At 35.8% G+C, this 21,171-nt stretch overlaps 1 protein-coding gene across 7 annotated transcripts in view; it reads right to left on the bottom strand.

The window, feature by feature from the left end:
- Positions 1 to 21,171, bottom strand: part of CCSER1 (coiled-coil serine rich protein 1) — a 562,640-nt gene that overhangs the window by 165,759 nt on the left and 375,710 nt on the right. Inside the window, exon 10 of one of the 7 annotated variants that reach the window (XM_085545027.1) lies at positions 1 to 21,171. This exon is cut by the window's left edge and continues 26,254 nt beyond it. The exons of 5 other annotated variants lie outside the window; for them this stretch is intronic. In XM_085545027.1, the coding sequence (XP_085401153.1) occupies positions 21,091 to 21,171 (81 nt within the window). In that variant the 3' untranslated portion in view covers positions 1 to 21,090. One more of the 7 variants, XM_085545031.1, reaches the window with a different exon arrangement.

Genomic DNA, 21,171 nt, shown 5'->3' with positions numbered 1-21,171 from the left:
GCTGTTTCTCAACTCCTCACCTCCATAAAATGAACTTCTAAAAAATACTGTTTTTAAACAAATTAATAGTAAAGGAAAATTCTGCTTGAGGTGCTGGGAAAAAGAACTGTAGCCATGTATAAAAACATTAATGCTTAAAAATGTAGGACAACAACAAGATGCCATAACATAGTTAAAATGAATTATTATTTAGTTATAAAAATGTTTGTTTTAACTTTGAGCCATTATGATATCAAAGCACTTTCAAGTTAGATTTCAGACAGTAATCCATATCTCTAAAATCATCTGCCTTGAAGAGAAAACCATACATGATCCAGCCATCTCTTTCAAGGCTCTAGTTAGATGTCTGCAACAGATGACCAGAGCTCACTGCAGTGAGTAAAGCATTTTCTGCATAGAAGGAAGACACCACCAACAAACATCAATGTAAATGAATACATGACAAGGGAAAAAAAAAACCAAAAAAAGACAGCAGAAATAAAAAAATTCGTCTAAAATCTGATGGCTCTGGATAAGTTTCGGCTGACAGAAAGAAACAAAAAGCTTAAAAATTATGTTACTGTTCCAAGAATAACTCCGTATACCAGTGAGTGCATGGTTCTGGAAAATCATAACACTTAGGAGTTGTTAACCAAGGTACACACCTTATGTAAATACAGATGGAAATTAGGAGTAAACATTTCAAGGTAGTAGATGTTGTACAGAGGAAAAAAAAAAAAAGTTGAAGTGTTGTATACTTATGGACCCATACACCTGCCCTTACCGCAGCCTGTGACACTGCCACTGGGTGCTGCAATGTATATATTAATAGAATACAGCTCATATGTGATTATTTTGGTTTTGGCTCTGAAGATGATAATCCTAGCGCACATTACTTTTATGTCCATTACTTTTTAAAGGTCAAAGCAATACACATGGTACTTAGAGTGGTATAGAAGCATTCATATTGAATTTCCTATTCCTTTTAAAAAAGAAACACCTATCCTGCTTTTCCTCACACACACATTCTTTTTGTGTGTGAGCCTTAACATCTACTAGAGTGCACAGGACTACTTTCACCACAAAAGATGCAAAGATACATCAATCACCATTTTTCTTTTTTTGCGCCTTTATCCAAAATGAAGAACACTAAAAACTAATCTGTTTAAGCAGCTGCTCCTAAGCATGTGATTTCAATGCCTTCTTGCTTCTGAGATTTCCCAGTGTAATCAGAAGGGACAAAGCAATGACTGTGGACATAACACTATTACATTTCAAATGACCCTTAACGTTGGGTACCACCTAGAATTATAATACAGCATAATTATGTACTAAAATCCTAAAGCAGATACACACAGGATTACTAAAATAAGCAGAGACAAAAGGCAATGTAAAACCATATATTGTGACTCAGAACTTATACCTTTCCTATATTTTCCACCTCCCAAGAACCAGTCAAATTTCTGAAATTATCACTGTGTTTTAAACAGAGGAGACATCAGTTAAAGAATGTAAATCACATTTGGCTCAATTTGGTGAAGCAAAAAGTAATTACTAAAACACCAAATAATCCCAAACCAAGATAGGTTTTAAGTTTAGTTCCTCTCACCGGAGGAGCATCAAATGTTCTGCAAATTGTCCATACAAGTCTTTTGTACTGAGAAGCATCCCTTTAATGCATATGTACCAGCCACAATTTCTTTTCTTTTTTTTTTTTTTTTCCCCACCAGCAGGGAAGGAGCACAGAGAATTTTTATTTCACGTCACCTTTTAGAATCACGCTAATACACGTCTACTTCCTTTATTGAATGGAGGCAAACATTGTTTTTAACTTTGAGATGTGGACCTAAAAACTAAAAAACACTCCTTTGGCTGTATTGGTCACTCCCAAAGTAGATGCCTAGCAATGAAAAAACAACCACACTGACTTTAGTTTTGATTAACTATTTGTCTAGGGTGTAGGCTATGTACTGTCTTAGAAATTAACTGTTCCATCTTTGAAGCAGGAAATACACTGTAGCTCAAGGCAGAAATCCAACTTAGGCACTGAAGACAATCAACACTGAGAATTAGTCATAATACCCTGGGAAAATAAAGAAAATCGACCCTAATAGTAACTTGTACTAATGAAATCTCTGAATAGGAGTGTATTAAATTCATATAATAAGACATGTATTGCATAGCTTGCACCCAGGTTAAATAGCTTCCCCTAATAAAATAAATTATTTTCAGGTCTGTGTCACTTGCTGAAATCTCACCTTAAAACTTGCTGGTTAGCAAATAATACAAGGAAGTATTTCAGTAACGTCTGTATACAGTAACACTGTATATTAAAAATACTGAACTTCAGAAAAAATCCCTTTAAACCCTGCATAAGCTTTATACTGTCCTACTGACCCTGCCAATTAAATTCATTCTCCTAATGTCAACAATTAAGGATGATAGTCAGTGATATGAAAACAATTAAGTGATTTTCCCAGTAGTTTCTTCTCCCTCATGACTCTTTGCTTTTGTCCTCTCCTCTAATTTTTGTGATGCTAGTCTTAATATATCTGCTTTACTGAATAACTTTATCTCTGAATATCTCCTGAAATTTATCACGGGAGCTGATATTTGAACTTAAAATTCTAACAGTGCTTTAACAGTCCTGTAATTCAGAGAGAACTTAATTGAGGGTAATTTAGTAAGATAAATCAAATCTAAAAAAAGATAGGAGGAGATATAAAAATCAGCAAATAACTTATAAATGAAATAGAAATACTCTTTTCACAGCACACCTTTCATTAATGCAAATTTCTAATTAAGCACTGCACCTTTCAATTTGTGGACATTGAACATTTATAAATGAATTATCGAGGAGAAATAAAGCCACTGAGCTTACCATGAAATTCATCTACAAGATTGCATAATTTGACTTACTACACTATATGCAGATTATTCTGCATATGTAAGTACTGAATGTCAAGCATCACCAAATCTTTGGATTCTCATCAATCATCTTTCACGTCTGCATTTATCTTCTTCTGTAAATTATCTCTCTATGTTTACTGTAAGATATGCAGAATGCCTTCCAAGTGGAAACAAGCTTAGCAGCATTCCCGCTGGTTTAGCCAGAGGCAGGCTTTGTTCTGGCTCACCTGGCAGAGCTGCACTAATGCCTGCGCCGCAGGTAATGTGCAAAGTGTACCCTCTGTAGAGGCTGTGAAGGATACTGCAACCCAAATTATTACATGTTCAATCATTTTCCAGTGCTCATCCCAAATATGCTTGGCAGATCACTTTTCTTCTATTACTTTACTTTGTTTTGACAACTGCAAAATGAATTTACTCAAAATTTTCTCTATTGCGCTGCCTAAAAACAAAACTGCCACTGTCTATTCCTGACTTATATTGAAATTCAAAATACGAAAGGAAAAGTATTCAGAAAGCTGTACTAGACTAAAAAGAGAGTAAAGGTGCACTGACTGAACATAAGAACACCACCAATGACAGTAACAAAGTGGCATATCTCACTATATACATCAAACACGTAGAAAACCCACTCCTATTATTTTCACATAGGAAAGAGTATAGAGGATAATACTTCTGCTAATCTCTCAGAGAATCCCCTGCTCAGATCTGTTGGTTTTTTTTTCATCTTTTGTCTGGACAGACTTCAGTAGCAGGACAGCTGGTCCTAGAAGCTAACACTAGAAATGTCTATAAATTTTCATGCAATTTTGGCCCCACACAGCAGAAAGAGAATATCAGTTATCCCTTATACCTAATATGCTCCAGCTGCGAGGGCCTTTTCTATGCATGCAAAATGGATGTTTATGTCTGTAGATAGCACTTTTTCATATAAAAACTAATGTTTTATTTAGGTAATTGACAATGAGATAATCTTCATAACTAAAAACTCTGCATGATAGCAAGTGCTGCATTTTTTCCCAAGGGAAAGAAAGTTGATGTTTCCTATAATGAATAAAGCACCCGACTGTTCAGACTGGGGATGATTTAATCCCACTTCAACTATTGGGAAAAAACACAAACAATACTTAGGAAATAACGGGTGTCAAACTGATCTGCAACAAGGAAATTCCATAAAACTGTGCACTTCCCTACCCTCATAACACTGCTGGGAGGTCCTCCCCCCCTACATCTCTGGCATCAAGCAGCCTTCACAGCAAGGACCCAGGCTCTGTTGTGGCCCACCTACTTAACCTTCACTCAGATAGCCAAGACCAAGCTGGGAGAAAATCTGTAGATAGATTGGAAGGGTAAAATTAGAGCCTAAGGGCAGGGTTGTTGAGATGGGTTTGCTAACAACACTGTTTCAAGACGCAAAATACCAGCACAGAGAGGAGAGCTGGGTCTCACTGAGATGGAGCCCATGACAGTCCCATACAATGCTGTGTGCTGTGAGTTTGTGGCTAGGACAGATTTGCTACCATGCCTGTATTTTGACTTTTATGAGCAGCAGCCAGGCTTTGTGTCCACGCCCATTCCAGCAAGCAGGCAGGAGGTGCACAAGAAGCTGGGATAGGATGCAAGTGGCTCAACTGACCCAAACTGATCAGTGATGTCCCATACCATGTGACAATGTTCCCCAAAACAGACACTAAGAAAAGGTATAAGGAGAGCTTTTGTGGTTATGGCATTTCTCTTCCCAAGTAACAGTTACATGTCCTAAGGCCATGCTTCCAGGAAAACAGCTGCATATCTGACTACAAAAGCAAAGTAACAAACGGACACTTGTTTTCCTCCTGAGCACAGGTTTCACTTGCCTTTCTAATCTGTCATTATCTAGATCTTCTCTCTTTCCTGCTAAAAAAAAAAAAGAAAGCCCAAAGTGAAAAAAAAAAAAAACAAAACACAACAAAACAAAACCAAAACCATGGAGGCAGCCTCATTTAGCTTGGGAGCTAGTCAGGAACTGTCAAGTCTACTTATCTGTGCCAGTGAAGCTGGTGGGATAAGGCAACACAGCAACCTGAGGATGCAAGCCAGAGAGCCAGGGAAGCTGAACCCTCCCTATTTGATTAATGACTCCTGGTCAGCAAAAGCTTTTCTGGTTCCTTACTAGCACTAGTGGTGAACCTAAAAGCTCACTAAATTCTACATTTTTATGTGCTTGTAAGCCAATAAATAGTTGCTTTAGATTTTAAGTTGCATCTATCCTGGTTGCAGAAAACTCTGCATTCATATATCTTAGCTATTTCGGCAAACTACCTGCACAATAAATAAGTCACACTTTCAAATACAGATGCTATGTAGGAATGTTTGATATGTTATTTGCAGGCAGAAGCTACTGGTTGTTCTAGCATCTCAGCAAACTGTATCCTAAATGCCCAAGTTAAACTTTCAAAGAAATCAGTTAATAAACACTTACAAAATTGGCTGCTACAGTTCTGCTCTGATTAGAATAATATAGAAAATATACAAAAACATACCTAGTCCAAGTCTTATGTCAACATTCTACAACTCTCAGGTTAATCAAGCCATTGAGCTTGCTATCTCAGTAGTAAGGCACTGATATTTTTCACCTAAAAGCAAAGTACAAGATCATTTTTCCCTTATGCCAATATTTGCTCTATATCAACTAAGAACCTCTTAATGAAAAAAAAAAAAAAAAAAAGAAAAAAGAAAAAGAAGAAGAAGAAGAAAAAGTGCTTAATCTGGGTAGGCTACAGCTGAAAACTCATTTCCCTGGTAAATAAGAGCACAAGTTACTGATTTGATAAATTGAGACAGATCCCAGCTTTTCTGCCACCCACTCTCCAGGGAAATCCTCGGGGAAGCAGCTATAGAATACTCAGAGTAATATCCCAGTTTCTCCTGAGAGCTCACTGTATTAGAATAGAGAATTGAGTCTTAATCTTCCACTTTGTAGTGACTACTATAGAAAGCTGGAAAGAATCTTGTCTCTAGTTGCTCCTTCACATACACGTAAGAACAAATTTTAAAGTCATTTTAGTTTTTAAAAGCAAAATAAATACTCCCTGGTTTACACACTTCTAAGAAATTCATTTAATCTCCTGACACTACGGAAATTTTTCTGGGGTGAAGCGAGTGTGGGAGAAAGGTCTGACAAAGGCAGGAGTAGAAGAAAACAAATATTGCATCTGAGATTTCAGTCCCTAGAGGGATGTGGACACCCACATTCTTGTTAATTTTCACACCTTCTTAAGGAAAATATTTATTTAAGCTCTTTGGAAAAACACCATCTAATTCTCTAAATATGCAGTTTGCGCCATTCAAAAAGCTGAGTTGCGATGAGAGCAAGAGAATGAACTAGTACTTATCCATATGCTTTCCATGCAGCTACTCACATTTAGTCTGAATATAAATATACATTTTCTCTTTTATAAATTGCAAATTTAAGCATTGGATATATTAAGTCATTTTCTCTAGACTACACACGGAAGGCTTGTAAAAACAAAACCAGTATCTCACAGGGATTGCACTCAGCAGTCTAATAAGGTGTTCAGGATTATGCTGATAAAACAAGTAAGTTACACTACTATATAAACAATGCAATTTTAACAAATTACATTTGAAGATATAATGACTAATAAAATAATTCCTCTCAGATACTTAAGATATATTTGGTAATACTTTATATGGACATATCTTCATACTTACAAGTTATAGTGTAAGGAATATTGAAAGCATTATTTAACATTATAAAAATTGATATAGTAACAAAACCATTGTACTATTCCCCAACTTATAAAGTAAATTATACTTTAATCTTCTCTTAATTCACTTTTTTTTTTTCCTCAGCATATTATATTCAAAGTTAGATATGCTGTCCAGCAATTAGTTCTCTTGGCATATTAACCAATTAACTAAATACTGCTTGCTCTTATTTTCCACGTATATCTTACCTCCTGTCATATTCTCCACTAAGCAAACATAACTCATCTCTGCAATGACACAGCCAACAACCAGCTCATAAACATCTGGTAATAGATCCTTAGGAACATAAGCATGGCTACCCAAGAGGAAATGTCTGCAGTCTAAACCAAAATAAATCAGTGCACCATAACAGGCCACCACTGCAACAGAACTTTGAATTTAAAATTTACATTACTACAATGTGAGAGTTTGCCCAAGTGTCAGGCTAGAGTCGCATCTTGTTCAGCTTAGTACTTCTGGCCACTGGGGCCCATCTAGACAGAAAGCTACAAACCAACTAACTGTACAGCTGAATTACCATGGTCACTAAAAACCTTTTCTTCCTTATATGCCTAAAGTAGTCACAAAGAGTACCATTGATATGTCTGAGAATTGGAACTAAACAAAATTTCAAGGAGGCCTGTGCAAGTCATTTCAGTCTATACGGGTTTTGGTTGCACATTTTTTTCTTCTTCATCCTGTGTCCTGAAATACATATGGAGTTTCTTGCAAGAATTCACCTGTACAGCTACGTGCTGTATATGCTGCCAAAATATAAACTGCAGATGTTTTCAGCTTTTACCGATGGAAAAATGAGAGGGTTAGATCAGGGACAGAAAACGTCCACATAAGTTTATTATGCATACACTGGGTTTTGAACATAAGCAATTTGTTTGACCAAAACTTCCACAAACACAACAACAGTACACCTTATTTCAGCTCTGAAAACAGAATATGGTAAGTGTCATAAGGCTTATTCAAGGGGGCCTTAAATTTATTTTGAGAACTTACTTCTTTGGCTGAATCAAGGTCATTATTTACTATATTCTCGTGTATGTATCTATGGATGCCATTTGAATCATATCCTATGAAACTAGGCCTTTCCTACAGCTTTTGAAGTTCTTTCCCCAGAAACATCCTCATGTCACCTTCAAGGGTAACTTTATAAGAAAAAGAATCACAACAAGAAGTATCTGCGTAGCTTAATGATAGATAGCACTCCCATTACTGTGAAGAATGTTATAATGGCAGTTCCTGTGTTCTTGCTGCTCCAAATCTATCAATCAGAGTTATCTGGTCTGTCACATAAACTGGGACATAATTCAATTGTTCTATGTTTATGGACCACAGACTATGATATAGCCCAACTCTTCCAGTGTCATAAATTAAAGGAAATGGAGTATAAAAAATATATTTTGAAATTTCTATCAAAATTAAAAAACCAAAAAACAACAACAACAAAAAAAACCAACCAAACAAAAAAAAAAACAACAACCCACTCAGGAAATGTATAAACAGTCACAGCATATTTTAAGAAGCAAAAAATTAAACATACAGTGACTTTAAACAAAGCAAGCTCAGAAAGCCTTGATTTTTAAAATAATATTATTGCTGTGATTTTTTTGGATGGTGAAGTTCTAAGGAGTGTTACACTGCATATTAAGGTGCAGTTTTAAGACACGACATATACATACTACATTTGAAAGTCATTTGAAAACTAGAGAACATTGCTAATAAAGCAGTCTTATGCCCAACAAATAAATAACAGAGTGTTTCCCTTCTGTGCAATTCCAGACTGCACTGTAATTTATCATTATACCATCACACTCAGCCTACAGAAAAATACTGCATCTCAAAGAAGATTAAAGAAAATAAATGAGACCTACAAATAATGGAAAAAGAAATTATTTCCATACCATTTTCATAAATAGAGATGGCTAGATAATGAGGTGCAGAAATATTAAAACATCTGAACAACGTCAAGCATGAAGCCTATGGCAAATCTGAGAAGTTATAATAGTTACGTAGAATCCTAGGTTGGTATATTAAATTTCTCAGACTGAGCAGTACTTCAGATACTGCTTACCCTGTTTTGCTTAAACAATTGACTTCTTTCTGTTTAAAATACATCTGTCTCAGGAAGAGGCTATTTTTACTGTAACTGATCACAACTGGGGCCTGTTCAAGAAAGGGTTTTATTAAATGATTCTATGTGGGGGGAAAAAACAAAACAAAACAAAACCAACATACTTCATTCAGCCTTTTTGGAATGCTACTGTTAACTCTCTAAACAGGCAGAAAGAACTGTTCTTGATATTGAGTGGGGAAAAAGAGAAGGATGTTAACTTCTGCAAGTGTTTTTTTTTGCAAGTGTTTTGCAAGTGTTACAAATCTACATCAGCTCAAAAGAATATACAACACTGATTTTTTCTTTATTTTATGACTCTTATACTGAATTCTTAGAAAAAAAATGTATATACTTTTGAGCTCTGAATTTTAAAGTCAGATTACTCTTCTTATAATGCTTTTTCCCCACTAGTGTGATAATGAAAATACAGAGGACTGACTCTTATAATCTACCATGCATGACACTTACATCTTCATGATGAAAGCTGCAAACTGCTGTTTGCTTACGCTTAAATTTTTTCATGATTAGATAATGACATATTGGTCCTGCCTGTAAGCAAGACCAGTTCTAATAATTCTGTGGCAGAAATATTACCTAGATGAAATGACAAGGTACTGAGATATTCCTTGTTTCTCTTCCCATTTTATCTTGAAAATGAAATCCTTTTTATCTTGCTTTACCACAACAATAAATACAGGAACAGGCAAGTTTACAGCTTACTCTACAATTCCTTCTGCAATCAGTATCAAAGATTCAATTTGTCAGCTGAATGAACAGATACAGCTATTTCAGAAATTGTGGTACTTAAAAACACAGGTGTGTGTGTGTGTAGCTAACGTGGCTGCTAGCTGGCATTTTTGCTGTCAATATTAAAAATCCTGGTATCAGCATGGTAAAGGATGACACAAACAAAGCAAATACTGGGTGCGCTGAACACATACAGAACCAAAGGGAGAACTGCAGACTTAAAACAAAGGAATAATTATGGTTTGCACACACACACACGAAAAACCCTCAACAAACCGTGAATGCAAGATGTGGTTAGATTAATGCAAGTTTGATTCCACTCAGAGAAACATATTAGCTCAACAGTGATTTTTATCTTTACTTTATGACTGCTATATTGAATACTTTAATGGGGAAAAAGTAATTTTCTAGGTAAGAATGGAAAACAGAGGAATGCAATTCCCAAAGAACTGCAGCATTTTATAGATGAGATTTTCTTTATTATCTTAGTATTTCAATCTCACTTATTACTAATCCATTTCTTTTCAAAGAAAAAGTGAAAATATAAATACTTTTATGGTTTTAATAGCAAAACGCATTTCCAAACTTCACCTAACTTTCTAGGGGGAAAATGGATTGCATGCAGCATTTCTTTTTGCATGTTGTTTCCATCAGAGAACATGGGAACAGCATAGTGCCAGCAGTTTTGCTCAGAAATGAATAAAAATTGGCAGGAGGGTCAGACAATATATTAAGATCATATTTATTCTTCTGTCATTCTTCTCTCAACTCTCACACCTCGGGCATGCAGGTGAATCACAACAAATGTACCTATGAGGCTGACACTGTTATCATTGTTATCAGCAGAGGACTTCAAATCAAAGAAGCACTGCTCACTCTGGAAGGTGATTTTGGCTGTGCTTCTCTCCCTCCCATACATACATCCATAGTCTAAAGGAATTTCCATCTGCTTCTTTTCCAAACAATCTAGTTTCTGAAGATCAAAAGTTGGAGCAGAGCAGGGTGGCACTTTTCTTAAGCTACTTGATTGTTTGTAGTCAGTATGAAGAAAATACGTATTTTGTTGATGTCACATTGATATACATAAAGCCACTAACAGATAAGGTTGTGATCTAACACAGCAACACCCACAAACAGAACTACCTAATGTGGGTTGTCATTTTATATCTCATAGCACAGGAAAACCACATAACCAGATCATTAGCATCTTGATATTAGGGGATTATATATTTTATTTTCATACTATAAAATACAATGACTAGGAGGTAACATTGGAAACACAATGGAAAGCAACAAATGCAAAACAACTGAACCTATTGTGAATCCTAGATTTCTGATGGCTCTAATATAGCAGTAAAGAACGATCGTGTGCTGCACCATCTCTAACCAGAACCACCAGGATAACAGCAGCTTGTTAACCGCCTTCCAAGTCAAATTTATACAAAAGGAGTTTGCTGGCAAAAACTTAAGAGTTTATCCGATAGGGAACCAGGATCTTTAGACTATCCCCGCCAGACACTAGCAACACAGATCAGCAGTTAGATACACAATTCCTTTCATGAACAGAGAAATACCAATTAGGGACATTCACACTTCGTTTCAGTTGGAGGTGGATACTCAGCATGGTGGATGACAGAGGGTAACAGAGACAACAGCCCCAGATGTTGTCTTATTTGCAATGTTAAAAGTTAATTTACATCTGTTTACACAGCTCTACAGCAAACACCCATGGTAACATTCGCCAGATAATCTTCTCCCTGCAGAAGCCTGTTGCTGTAGCAACTGCAAGTAAGAGCCACAATGCCAAACGACCACGCTGTACCTCGCACACAGCACAAAACACTTCCAGGACAACAAAGTTGAAATTACAGAACAAATCTGGCTGCAGTTATGATATTACTGAGGTAGTTAAATCCACTAAGAATGAGTCCCTTTGTACAGACAAGAAAATTAGAAGGACCTACATACAGCCTATTTATTTCTGATGCTTTTTCCCCCCTCACTATATATACCAAAAACTATCTAAGTATGGGTTTATAACCCTGAAGAGATGTTTTCAAGCCCTAAATGCACTTTTGCAGCCAGGTTTTCAGCAACGTTGACTTTGTCATACTTATTTCATACTTTCAATGTTAAGCTTAAGTATATACAAGATTTTATTTTATTTTTTTAATTAAAAATGAAGTGCAGGCTTGATTTGTACATTAATAAAATAACGGCAGCAGAACTCTAATAAGTGCTGATGACTGAAATGCCTACAATTGACCGGACAGGTAACATCCTTATCATCCAGTATAGTTAAAATCATGTTCTAGGCATTTCTCCACTTGGATATAAAAGGCTGTCTAAAACAGTGCCTCCTTACAAGCTGTGGCAGAGGTCATGGCTTGAGATACTGCATTACCCCTCTACTCTCCTTCAATCTGCATATGTAGGGTTCACATTTTTTATTTGGGTCATCTACCACACTAGTCAACCCAGCAGAAGTTAACAGGTCCCCTTCCTGACTACTTACAATCATTTCCTCGACCTTCGTATGTCTGGCAATGGTTTCAAAGATAACCTGCACTATCCCAAAGAACAAGTTGAGGCTAACTGGTTACTTGTGTACTCTTCCCTACCCTTCTTATCACAGAAGTGATATTTGTTTTTCTTCAGTCCTCGGACAACTGTCCCAATTGATGTGATCAATCAAAGATTAATAACACAGGCCAAGAAATAACATCTCTCAGCCTTCAGAGGTGCGTCACATCAGGGTTTGTGGACTTACATACGCCCAGTTTGCTCCAATCTGATCCTCTTCTACTAAGGGTATTAGTTACAGAAAATTAGTTGTATTACTTATATATAGATAATTAATGAATGTACACCTAATCAGTACCTTTCTGCAGACCAGAAATCAAATCACAAGGTACAGATTATTTAAACTGACAAAACAAACAACAAAAAATTCCTGCACAGAACTGGAATTATAATAAAAAAATCTGAGTCCCAACCAACTGCTGCTATTCTGTACTTTACAGTCATTTCCTCTTATGTGGCAGGACAGACTTCCTGTTCACAATTCAGCAGCAAGGGTCCATTCCTGCTCAGAATATTTTCCTGTATTTGTATAATCAGTAGATTCATCCTAAGTAACAAAACACAATCTGGACTTTTAATCAAGCTGATTAAAGTCCCCACTTTTAATTATAACCATACAAACACTTAGAAGCAATGGAAGTTAGAGGAAGTATTAAAAATAGTCAAATTTGACTCATTTTTTTGTTAAAACAAAAGTGTTATTTTTCTACTTTACTTTTCATTGCACTAACATCAACATCTGTACATACGATATGTAGATACATAAATATGTTCAAATCAATCTTTTAATAAATTTAAACCTGCTTAATTAAAACAGCACAGTTGAGTTTCCCCTGAATTATATTATCCAAAACTGCTTCTCAAACATCATTGCCAAATGGTTTGTTCAAATCTCTACAGAAAGGGCACTGCTCATTGAGAAATAGCATCAGATTTGTGCTGCCAAAATTATCCACAGGGGACACGTTTTACCATCTCATAATGTTTCTAAACCTTTTGAAACACTTCTGTGGTCTCATAAAGATTTCCCTTGATACCCTGTAAACAAAAGGTCACATCTGCATTTATCCAGGTCCTACAGTTATAGTAGATTTATCACTGCAATATCTGAAGATATGGCATAGGAAAGCAAGCTGGAACAATTTATTTAATCTCAAGCAGCAGTGGCCTCTAGCTCTTACTTTGCCTATTTTGTGGTATTTTTTTCTCCTCTGAGCAGAACTGAAAACAAGGCTGGCTATAACTTATTTGGTTTGTTTACTGCATTATCTACACCATACAAATAAAAATATTAGAGCCAACCCAAACCATAAATAAGCATGAGCAACAAATTTTGAATCCTCTTCTAGGCTTGGCTGATTAGCTGTCTTGTCTAGTCTAGTAAGCTAGTTATCCAAAGATGTAATTTTGGCACAGAAATGAGTTTTGATTATCAAGAACTGAAGAAATAGTAACAGTTTAAACACTATAAATGAGCCTTTACATCACACAGTACAGTTATTCTAAATCAAATAGCAAAGACACAGTATTTGCCCTTTCCCATTTGTTTACTTTGGGTATCTGACAGAACTTTCTGTACAGTTTATTTTCTCTGCAGTGTCAATTCTCTCTGCTGTCTGTACTGGCAGCCAACACAAGGCAGAAGCAAAAGACCAGAAGCTATTTTTAAGTTTTTCCCTGCTTCCCTTAATTGGCTAACTTCAGGTCCACATTTTTCCTTTAAGCTAGAAATTGCTTTAGCTCTTAGTGTTAGGTTTTAGCAACAGATGGTACACTTCCCTCTGAGTTAATTCTGAACCAGCATCTCAGGGTTGAGATTGCTAGAGGTGTTATCTTTACTGAAAGATCCGGATTTCATAATACCAATCCAAAGCCTACTTTAAAGAAAAAGTTGTTTAGTTATACCAATACTGCGCTGTGTCAAACAACTGCTTCTATCCATCTAAGATAAAGATATTACCAGAATGCTGAACAGTGGAAAGGCATTAAAGAACTGACTATTTGCCATTGGCAAAATAAAACAAAAGAGCGAGAAAGAGAGAGAGAAAGAAAAATAAACACACAAAAAAAACCAACAAGTGAACAAAAACAACCCCAAAATACCACAATACAATCGAGTCTCACAAATTCTCTCAAACTATGCCTAGATTTCTGCAAGTTCTTGTCACAGTATCACTGGACTATGGCTTTTCTCAACCTGGAGTGCAAAGTAAAGAAAACAAAAAACAAACAAACAAAACAGAAAAATATAGCCCCCCTCCCAACCCCCCCCCCCCCCCCCAAAAAAAAAAAAAAAAAAAGAGATGAACAGGATACAATTATTGCCCAATTAAAGTGGGAAGAGCAATGAAGAAGTTAATGGAAGCCTGAAAGGATGAGTAAAACACTGAAAGAAAGGCAATGGGAAGCACAGTAAGCACAAAACTGTCTTATCCAAGAAGATGCCAGCAGATCAAATAGTGAAACCGAGATCTGATGATAGGCAATTCAATAAACTCTTGAAAGATGTTGATGATTTTAGCAGACTAGTACAGTAAAACATTTTTAATTTAATGTGTTCTTACACTAACTCCAGTATTAGCACAATAGAACATTATTCTATTAAAATATAGAGCTAAAGGGAAAAAGAAAGGAAATGAGGTTGGTTCTCAGTTGCTCTTGATTCTTTGCATGAAGAGCAAAATTCAATTGAAATGTTTCCTGTGGCAGAGAATGATTAAAAGAAAAGCAATGGTACTCTATGGGCACAAACAAAACTTCATAGGGGTCATTTATGGTTATCTTAGCCAAAGGCTGAATGAAATATTAAGTTTGAATGATATGATGATCAGCTGTTCTTGCTTCTTCCTGTTGCATAAATAAATGCGACTGCATCAATGAGTGAAGAGTTGCAACTTTAATGAGCCCTGCTGTTTTGACCTCTGACAAAAATGTTCATATTCAGCTATCAAAAAGTTAAGAAACTTGTTGTTGAGTTGCTTTTTTCCTCCCCTCAAGAGATATTTTGAATGCTTAATTTGCCCACATCTTTAACAAAAACCTCTGAATTCTCCAAGCTGTGTTCTCGTTTGCACTTAAACTACTGCCTTTTGAGCATATTGACCTTTATCCTTATTTATATCCAATACCTTCAAACTAGCATAACATTACATAGCAATTATTCTGTAAGGAATCCTCAAATTTGTCTTCAAATAGGACTGCTTACTACAGTAACTTAAAATTAAAATTCAACCACTTATTCCCATTAATTAGATTTGTGGAGCAAATGGGAACTATTAAAGCATGTATGGCATAATGAATAACCTTTCCATTATACATTTCTCTCCTCATCTCCCTTACACTTTTGTACCAAAATCTCACCATGTCATCATTACTCACTTCAGCAGGTATCCTCTTAATCTCTCTCCTTTCTCTTAGCTGTTCAAGTATCCTGTAGTTCACACACTAGATAAAATTCTACCCTTCTTATATGCCGCATATAATTCAGGAGAAATTCCCAAAAGAGGATAAAGTTCAGAGCTCCCTTCTGCAGGTTCAGGGCTCAGCTTTCTGGACTTGCAAACAATTAATAGTGTGTCTCACTGAATGCAGTAAATGATAACATTGGACTTGTAATTCAAATCTGTTTTTTTGTTGTTTTTTTTTAAATAGCTTTTTTTCATAAGAGCAAAGTTTTCTTTGTGTGCTATGTATGTTCATCACTAACATGTTTGGACTGTAACAGCCTGTTTTAAAATAATTTCATTTGCATTCAGAAAAACAGGAGGAGGAATAGAGCAATGCAAGAGAATAAACAAACATCAGCCAAGATCACCTCAGCCTGCTAGAAAATATGACAAAATTATGAAGTTAATTACCTTTATTTGTGAAAATAGATTCTATTTGTTTTCTTTAAACTAAGGCGTGTTTATTTTAGTGGCAGGAAACCAGTATTCTGGAGATGTATATACTGCAAAATAATTTACATTGTTTTCCTTGTTATCTGAGAAGATTTAAGAACTAGCATGGCTTCACTACACCAAATCTTCAAGTTTATTTCTTGTTTTGGACATTAATAACAGTTAGCCGGCATGCACTTCAAATAAACAGCATAAACTTTTAAAGGATAAACTTTTCAGCTCCTTGTGGCAGGTCTCACATGTTTGATGATCTCTCCTATCTGTACATTGAATTTTTTTTATTTTTTTTTTTCCTAAACTTATTTGGAAGAGTTCTGGATATGTAGGCAGAATAAAAGGCTAACTTTGATAATATGCAGTGCCTAAAGACAATTTTGGCCACAGTAATGTGTGCAATAAACTCACTCATCCTACACATAGCTCTGGCTTAAATAAAGTTCCTCCCAGGTTTCATTCTATTGGTGTTTCCAGAATTTAAACAGAACATAATACAATGTTTAGAGTACATACTTAACAAGTTATGTTAAACTATAAAATGTATTTTCTCAAACTCATCCACATCAAATACAATCTGGATTTTAATTTCTCAAATGAAATTACTCCATCTTTTCATTGTTTGATAAAGAAGGTGAGATCTATGGAGTGTTAACAACAAGAACAAATTAAGAATTAAGAAAAAAGCATAACTCGGTATCTAAAAATCCAGGAAAATACCTTAGAGAATGTCTTCAGATCTTTTTGATAGCCTTTAAAAGCTGCAACAATGGACTGCACAGAACAGACAAGTCCAGCTGTTTGAAATCAATTTCACCTTTTCAAGTAACAAAGCTTTGCTTCTGAAAATGCTTAGGTACTTCCCTCATAGTAAAATCATGAGTACTATGTGCTCATAAGAGCCTTTGAGGATGTATGTGGTTGCAAGCAATCCATTGGGGTAAGCATATAGGTTTTTGTAGAGGGGGAGAAGTGGGAGGGATGTCAGAATGGAATCCACAAAAGGCGGGGTGCAGAGCAAAAGTTTTCCCTAACAAGACAGCAGAAAGCGATGCCTTAGCCTAAGCCCTAAGAATTCATAACCAAAAGTTCAGCTATTAGAACATTCACCCAGGATGTGAGAAAGCAACATGATTTTCACGCTTAGCCTCAGGGGATTTGATTCTCTCAACAGGGTGCTCCAATTAGCAAACTGTTCCCTATGGTGGAATAAAAAGCTCAAATCTCTCCAATTGAAACTATTTTACTTTGCAGGGAACCAAAACGAGAACACTGCAGCTGCACTTTAGCAGCTCAGCAGACAGCACTTGGTGGTTTGAGATCTTTAGATGGAAGACAACAGGAAATATTCACATTCATTATATGATGAATAAATGCAAATGACCCTACTATGTTTATTGAAAGAACATATGTAACCTGTTCAATGAAGTGAAAAGGTTCTCATATTGGAGTCCTTCTAATAGTTAAGAGTTTAACCATGAACACACAACTGTACAATCAAGACAGTAAGGAAACTGTAACAAAAGTATATTAATTAAAATATCTCTTAAGAAATAAGAAAATCACTTTTAAACATTATCCTATGGACTAGTATTTATGCTCTGTTTCTATGCTAAGGTATGTCACTTAGATACTGAAAATTGTTTTTAGTTTGACCTCTACAGAGCCACCTTCAAACCTCAATTGCTTTAATTGTTATTTGACACGGTGGGAACCAACCTGGCTTGCAAAGGAGGCCAGGTGAATCCCCAAGGTTTAGTGTTCTGTTTCATTTCTGTACTTTGTTACTGACTGTGAGACCATTTGGCAGCAGCAGTCTATGAAACTCCAAATAATTAGTTTTTGCTAAGATAGGAGCAGATAGCAGGAAGAACTTAATACAGAGGACTATAACAAAAAAAAACAACAACAACCCTAACAAGTCACACTTCTTCAATATGCCCCACTTAGAAATACTTGAAGAGAACTTTGTCAGCTAAGCATGCACCTCTACCTATCCTTAAATTACAAGTAAATGCAGGACAAGAGAAATAAAAGCTTTCAGAATTGGAATGTGTACAGAGAAACAAACAATCTCAGCAATACAAACTCACAGTGAACAAAAGAGAGCTGAGGGGGGAGTAATCTTCTCTTTCAATATACAGCTCCACATTTGTACTTATTTTTTGTTTACCTTCTTAGTACTCATTAGCATCTAAGAAGGAATGCAGCTTTTATGAAATCAAGGAGAATTTTCCTGATGACCTTGCTACAGGAAAGATTTTATAATTGTATCTCTGTCTTCTAGTTCCAAAGAAAGAGGCCTTCCATGACACAAGCCACTGAACTGGTTATATCTCAGTGTGTGATGCAAAACCAGGAGGACTGGGGATGACAGTGACAGACAATGCAGTAGAAGACCTGTGTGTCTCAGAAATTACCTGCAGAACTGGGGTGTGAGTAGAGACTGTCAGCCACTAAGAAACTGCAAGTGGGCTTTAAAAAAAACAACAAAACAAACAACAACAACAAAAAAAAACAAAAAAACCCCACAACTCTACAAATCTGCCTATTCTTCAGAACCAGCTCTTCACTTATTTGCCTGCTAACATTTATTTCAACTCAAGAGCTAGACTCAGCATTACTCTGAGTATAAAAGACTCTCAGAGGATATTCCTCTCATACAACTGAAACTTAACGCAATAACAGCTTTATTCCACTCCTGGACACCCCAAGTAATTTACCCAATTTTTATTTCAAATTTTAAAGTAAGTCACAACTAAACATCATCATAAAAAAGCCAACACACTAATCTCCCCCAAACTCCATGTTTGTTGTGACCAATGACATTCAGGAATGAACACTGGGAAAGAGCATATCATCCCGACACTACTACACTAATGATATGACTAAGTTAGCATTTTCCTATTTCACTAAAAACAGCAAATTTCAAGTAAATAAACACTGCATCAGTAAAAGAAAACACCAGCATCACTCCTTTCCCAAGATTCTTCAGGACTATTAAATTATATAAGCAGGATTTGATTACTACCATATTACGTATATAATAGCAAATACAATAACCTACATTAGAAGAAGCTCACAAAAAAAAAAAAACAACGAAACAATTATCTGGTAGAAGTGTTTGTCAGTATACACTGTTGGCTGCTGTATTATCAACAGATGGCAATCTACCCATGACAAATTCATCTTCCCCACGTCTCATATTTATACCTCCTTATTCTACCATCCATTTCGTACTCAACACATACTTTGCAGATCCATAGAAGAAAAAAAAAGAAAATTATTTATCTATAATGTCTTGTGTTCAAAAGCATGAATATATTTTATCACAACATATTAAAAATGTATAGCACTCAATTTTTTTTAAGATAACATTACATAGTTCCATAGTGTGCATCTCAGCTCAGTGTGTGCCAATAATGCTTACAAACACCCCTGCATGCCTGTGCACATAAAAGACTATCCAGTAGATATTTTTTTGGAACTCTAGTCAATTTTAAACACAACTTCTTAATTTAAGATGGAAATTACTAAAAAATGTTTCCATATAGGTCAGGTAATTATTACCTACAAAATAATTGGCTTTGTAATATAGTTTTAGCATGGTCTGTCGTGGGATGGTTTTAATAAAGGTAAAATACAGTGGAGGAAGATTTAGTCTATTTGAAAATGTTTGTCCATGTCTTACTCATACAACATCTGAATTATGATAGTTATGCAACAAACCTCCCCATACATTTCATAGTCACTAACTGCTAACTACACTACTACACTTTTTGCAAGTAATATATCAGAAATTAATGCTTGCTATTCAATCACTAACTAATTAGAATAATTTACTGTGTTTAACTACTGCACTGAGTGATAGTAGAATGATTATTCTAGTGACTGAACTAGCATACTTTACTAATCACATGGTAATTATCATAATAAATTTAAATACAGGTTGTATTATGAGGGGGTTTCATAATTTAGCATCTTTTATTAAAATTCTTGTTAGAATCAGACAATTATCAACAATCAATGTGAGACACCCATTTCCAAATGCTTACTGTGAAAACAGTATGAACCCATGAAAATGAGAGTAAAGGAAGTAGAGTTTGCCTTGCCTCTCTGCAGATTTTCCAAGGAAGAGACAGATGTATACAGTGACAGTGGTGAGCAGTGAGCCAACTGCTGGTCCTCAATCCTGTCAAAGCTAACAAGATTGTTGGTTGGGTTGCCACTCTTCTTGTCCCTCAATAAGTAGGGAAACATCTCTGATAATTACCTTTGCTGCACTTTAAGGTCTGTGAGACTATGTACATGAAAATTAAAACATGACCTCTATATTGGCAATATTAAAAGACTAATTATCTTCTACTGTGGACAATAACTTTCATTCAAAGCATCAACACGTTCTGAAAATCCTGTGTTCATTCACAGCAATAACATCCGCCAGATTCTCTGATTTATTTTTTGTTTGTTTGATTGTCTGGTGGTTCTTTTTGGAGAGAGGGCACAACTCTCACCATACTTTGCAATCTTTCAGAACGTTAAGATCATAATTACATTCTTTTGAAACACTGGCACTGGGAGCAAGATTAACCACTAAATCTTTTGGCTCATGTCAGTAGCAAAAATTAAAAATCAAAAAGTAGAACTCTGCACAATTTTTATTTTGATATCAAACACTCTCATTTCATTTTTTGCTTCAGCATCAGTAAAACAGATCTGGTCACACAGTGATTCTACCTTGTTTTAGAGATCATCATTTCCCTACAGTAGATCAAACAAGGGAGGAGTTATGCAGGGCTACATAAATCAGGGTTACTTGGGCTTCTGCTACAGCTCCACACAGAGGTCTCAAATAAACAGCTGCACACAACTATATTCATGCTGCCATTCCTACATCTGTAAGATGAAAACAATAAAGGAAAGCATTTCTTGGTTAAAATAGCTGATGGAGCAAGGGTCACAGTTTGTAAGCTTGATGGTACCTGCTTAGTAGCAGTATTGGAAAATTTGGTTTGGTAGATTCTGCTCCACAGAAGTAGGAGAAAATGGGCGATGTGAGCAGTGCTTGGTAGGTAGGTGTGTAGCATGTTCTTCCAGAAACTACAAATGCATGCAGATGCAATTTACACATGCATTTTTATTCAGCTGTGCCATGTTTTCCATGCATCCCAGTCTTGAAAT

The sequence above is a fragment of the Coturnix japonica genome, chromosome 4 (genome assembly GCF_054131305.1).
Source record: "Coturnix japonica strain WE chromosome 4, WE-NBRP24, whole genome shotgun sequence".
In the NCBI taxonomy this organism is placed as follows: domain Eukaryota; kingdom Metazoa; phylum Chordata; class Aves; order Galliformes; family Phasianidae; genus Coturnix; species Coturnix japonica.
This window is presented reverse-complemented; position numbering and strand designations above follow the sequence as displayed.